The following is a 4,789-nucleotide window of genomic DNA, read 5'->3' on the forward strand; positions in this document are numbered from 1 at the left end:
ACCTAAGGGTTGATTCCAATGCTGCCCACTCTTTTTAGAGTGGATTTTCCTGAATTAGGAAATGTAGTCATGTCTAACGTGGCACCCACTGAGTTTTGACACCCAACAACCAGCATTCGTGCTTAAAGGTGTTTTTGTGTGCTCAGTATAGCCTGATAACAACTGCTTTTAAAACCTGAATGCCTTTCCTGTCTGTTGCTATCGCAACAAATGAAAGCAATTCAGACAATGTTTACTGATAATTTATAAGCAAGTGCAGCAAGTGGTAGCAGGAGCTGTAGTAGTTAATGCTTTCGTACACAAAACACTATTTCAAAAACTTGCTCTTGCCTTACTTCATATTGCCAATGAGCAAGGAACAAATGGACATGTGGGTGGATAGCTGACTCACCCTTCCAACTTCCACAAGGTTGGTCACCATTATGATGCTTGCAGTGTTTTCGTGCCACACCATCCTCCAGAAGTCGTAGATGGTCTCTTGCATCGGTCCTGCAGCAAAACAGAACAGAGACTCTTTTTTTCCCTTTTGTATGTTTGCAACTGGAAAATTTCTGGGCTTGCAAATAAATCTATCAATACCCATATGCAGTTCTCCCATTTTTATAGATGGACATAGCTCTCCTTTCTAGTGTCGATGCAGGAAAGTACTCTTTCTAAAAGAGCATCTATGGATATACTGAATTTTTCATTCATGGTTGAATTTTCTCATGTCATCAAAACATCTGCATTTGAGTTCTTCTTATCCTTCTTAAACTATTGCTGTGAAAGAAAGTTATTTCTCCATCATGTAGCTATTTGTCTCCATAATACCCAAGAGTGAAATTTAAAAAAAAATGGATAACATTGCTCTTCCTATTCACAATTGGCAGATATATCCCAGGGAAATGGTATACAGAATGAAATGAGCCTCTATAGAAAAAATGAATTTTTCTTATTTCTAATATTTTTCTCATTTGGTGCTGTCAAATTAACCCATTTTTTTCTGACTTCCTAAGGTGACAGAGAAGTTAGGATTTTAAGCAGTTTTACTTCCTGTCACAGAACATGATCAGCATCTCCTTCCTCAGCTCTTGGGAGATCTGAGTATTAAAAACTATTTCTAATGGACTGGGATTAAAAAAAGGTGAGAAAAATATGTATTACAAAATGCCAATGCTATACAGACCACCAGGTATAAAAAGTTGAAAGTTGAAATTTCTTCTAATTCATATTTTAAAAAACCTCAAAACTCTATTTGATGCTCATACATATTTGAGAGTATAAATGTAACAGTATAAATCTTTATGAGGCAAACATAAATGCAAGAAAATGAGAGGAATACAACTTCAAAAGCGTGGAGAGTCATATGCTACATATGGAATGAGACAAATGCTCAGGTGCATCCTGGGACCAGGACCCAGTTGTACTGCAGTATTTTGATATTGCAGATTACTGAATTTGGAGCTTAAATATTTGAATTTGAGATTTGCCTCTGTCTTTTAACTGGCTGTGTGATTTTGGGCAATTTACTTAGAAAGATGTGAGCTTCATCTTTCTTTATCTACACAGTGATTTCAATAGCACTTCTCAGGATTATTTTGAAAATTCATGGAATTAATGCATACTCAGGAATTTTATAATTAGCAAAACATTAGAACAAAAACAAGGTGCATTTAAAGATATTAATGGTCATTCCTTGCCTGAGGCTTAGATATTGAGCAATGGTAGCACACCTGAGGGGTCCCTTTAGTCACCTCCCATTTCTTCTGACCAATTATCAGTTGATTCTTGTTTAATTTTTTTTCCTTCCTCGCTGTCTATCATTCCTCCTTGCTGCTTCTGGCTACCCTTTTACCCTTTCTATGAAAACTAACTCCACTCTTGATGTATCTGTGTCTAATCCCTTTATGGGACTTTGTATGCCACCTCTCAGGAAGCTGCACCTGCCATTTTGGCTCCTGTCCCTTGGCATGTGCGTGCCATTCTCCTGATGTATAGGCTGAAGATTTCAGTGACTTAAGTCTAAGGTTACAGAGGAGACAAGTAAACATCAGATCCCATCAATCACTACTTTTCTAGTTTACAGAGAGGTACATCCATTGTGTACATAACAGCTTGTTACTTATTCACAAGGAAAAAAAAATGCCCGGAGTCCATATCTGTGCAAACAATTAGTCTTCCCAATGTGACCCATGAAACAAAGGGATGGCCCAGACACTTTCTTCTCCTTCACTAGATACACAGGCCTGTGCCACCTCCTCTGAAACTCCCAGATATAATCGTGATGACAATGGCTAAAGCGAATGCATTAGATGTTCCAGCATCATGGATGGTGTGCGCCAGCAGGAAGAAAAGCTACACGCCCCCCTCAGTGCCCAACGGGAGTCTTCCCAGAGACATTCTAGGCTGGGGGAAAATCCCAAAGTGCAGCTCACTTGCCCTTTCTTAGTTTTAGATCCTCTTGTGATTACTTATTTCAAGTTCCCCCTGAAGGGGAGCATGGCTGTTGTGGTTTACTGCAAGTTCCTTATGGCATACCTGGCACATAGCAGGAGCTCAATGAAAAAAATGAATGAATGAGTAAGTCTGTATACATGAGTGTAAACTATATTATTTATTTATAAAATGTTAAGTATATATAAGTACTAAATAATATCAATATATATGTTAATATATTTCCCTTCTTGACTTATATTTTGGAGATTATCTATAAAAGCTTAAAAGCACATTGCCTTTACTCCTCTTCAATTCGTTAAAAGGGGGCATCTTCTGTAAGATCTAAGTTTCCCTGCCCCAAAGTTTTGCCTCCCAACTTGACTCCATCCATTTCCCTCGGACACCAGAGTGCCATCCTAGCCTCTCAGTAACTGTTCTCCATTGAGGGCTGTCGTTCTCAACTCTGGCTGTGGAGCTTATAAAAAATTTTGATGTCCTTACCCAAGAGACTGATTTAATTGGCCAGGGGTGGGGGTTGGATCTGGGTGTGTTTTCAGATCTCTCCTGGTGGAGAACCACATATCTACAGCATCAGGGCCATTTGACTCCTCCTTCCTACCTAGCCACCAGGTGGTAGGTGGAGGTGTAACTGTGGAACACCAAAGATTCATTTGTTTTGAATCTGCTGATTTGTCTAATCCTATGTACGAGCTTTTCAAATCCAGAAATCCCATTTCTTTCTGATGTAGAAGGAACTTCAGTGATAAAATGTCACCTAGGAACATGGCTATACCACCTCACCATTTTTAATGTTTACATAACTAAATTTGGGTTATCTTTAAAATAAAAGGTGTTTATAAGCATTAGCGGCTCACTGGGGTGATAACGTATACATTAGTCTTGACGATTTTCTTACCCACTGACCTGGACTAAAAAAAAAAAAAAAGATTAGCATAGAAAAATAAATTGGGTGAGGTTCTTTTGAATGCTGAAATTAGGCACAGGTATCCAAAAGAACTAAAACCATTCGGGGTTAAAATCTGAAAATGAATTTGAACACAATTATCCTAAATTGATCCCAGAAAGAAAAAAATGCCAGGAAAGAGCCCCCACATGCCCTGGTGCACTTTTGCCTTTCTCTTTCCCGTTTCTTCTCTCCTTCACTTGTGGGCACTGTGTGCTGTCAACTTGGGAGAGTAATCCCCTTCAACCACACCACGTGGCCCCCTCCCTGACCTGGTCGCTGTGGCAGTTCGAAAATTAAACTACCCAAGGGCAGGCACTGGAGGTTCGTGGCTGATGATTCAAGTTATTTTTGTGAATGTATGTCTCCAGAAAGCTGGTAATGGTAAGTGCCCTTACCACGAGGAGAATAATCGATAGAGAGGTCACTGGGAATTGCTCACAGAAAACAGGAAACAGACGAGCAACTGAACTCCCAGGACAAGGAATCTAAAACAGCAGGCAAAGGACTCTGAAAGACCTCCCTCCCTCTAGGTCTGAACAGCTGTGATAGACAGCCCCGGTATTTGATTTCTGCTGTTTCTGGCTGGGAGGGACCCGCTACAATTTCTGTGCCCATGCATTTACAGATGTTTGCACAATAGGCAAGAAGGTTCTTCTCAGCAGTCGTCCCTCTGTGGGACTAAAGTGTTTGAAAGGTAAGGTCTCCAAATTTCAATAATATCAGGCCAGTAATACATTCCATCTCCCTCACAATCGTTGGCGTGAGCGCACGCGCGCATGCGCACGCACACACACACACATCTCTGCAGAGAAGAAATGTTCGCGGGGCCATTCTTGCCACCACCAAGCCCAGAAGGAAACCCACCACAAAAAGGCAGAAAGAATTACAGTACAATAAAAAAAATAAAAGCCATGAAAAGCATAAGTGAACGACATTCAAGGATGGACTATTGTGTAAGATGAGTTTTCTAGTTCATGGGAAGTGAGGCATATTAAAAGTTATAATTTCAAACCTCGGTACATGACTTGTATCCCTTCTTTTCACATTCTAATTTCTATGCAGTATGTTTTCTGTGTTAACTAGAGCTACAGGGAGTCAAGGTCCTTTAAGCTCACAGAGGCATATTAGAGTTTTTTTGAAGGAAAGAAAGATAGTACAATATAAACTGGTATTCAGTTATAAATAGAATAATACCTAACTCCTCATGTGAACTTACTACTTCCCAGGTCCCCTTTGAAGTATTTTACATATATTAACTATTTGAATTTAAAAATCACAATCCTATGTAATAGGTGCTATTGTTCCCCCCATTTTACTAAAAGGAGAATGAGGCATTGAGAATTCAGGTAAGTTGCCCGAAGTCACAGGACTAGTGAGTGTGGAGCTGAATTTTGAGATCTGACCCCA

General features: G+C 39.8%; 1 protein-coding gene across 1 annotated transcript in view; it reads right to left on the reverse strand.

The window, feature by feature from the left end:
- PTPRM (protein tyrosine phosphatase, receptor type M) overlaps positions 1 to 4,789 on the reverse strand; it is a 737,127-nt gene that overhangs the window by 51,711 nt on the left and 680,627 nt on the right. The window contains exon 21 of the mRNA XM_011366167.2: positions 392 to 489. Within this exon, the coding sequence (XP_011364469.1) occupies positions 392 to 489 (98 nt within the window). The remainder of the gene's footprint in view (positions 1 to 391; positions 490 to 4,789) is intronic.

This window comes from Pteropus vampyrus, unplaced genomic scaffold, assembly GCF_000151845.1.
Source record: "Pteropus vampyrus isolate Shadow unplaced genomic scaffold, Pvam_2.0 Scaffold122, whole genome shotgun sequence".
Taxonomy (NCBI): domain Eukaryota; kingdom Metazoa; phylum Chordata; class Mammalia; order Chiroptera; family Pteropodidae; genus Pteropus; species Pteropus vampyrus.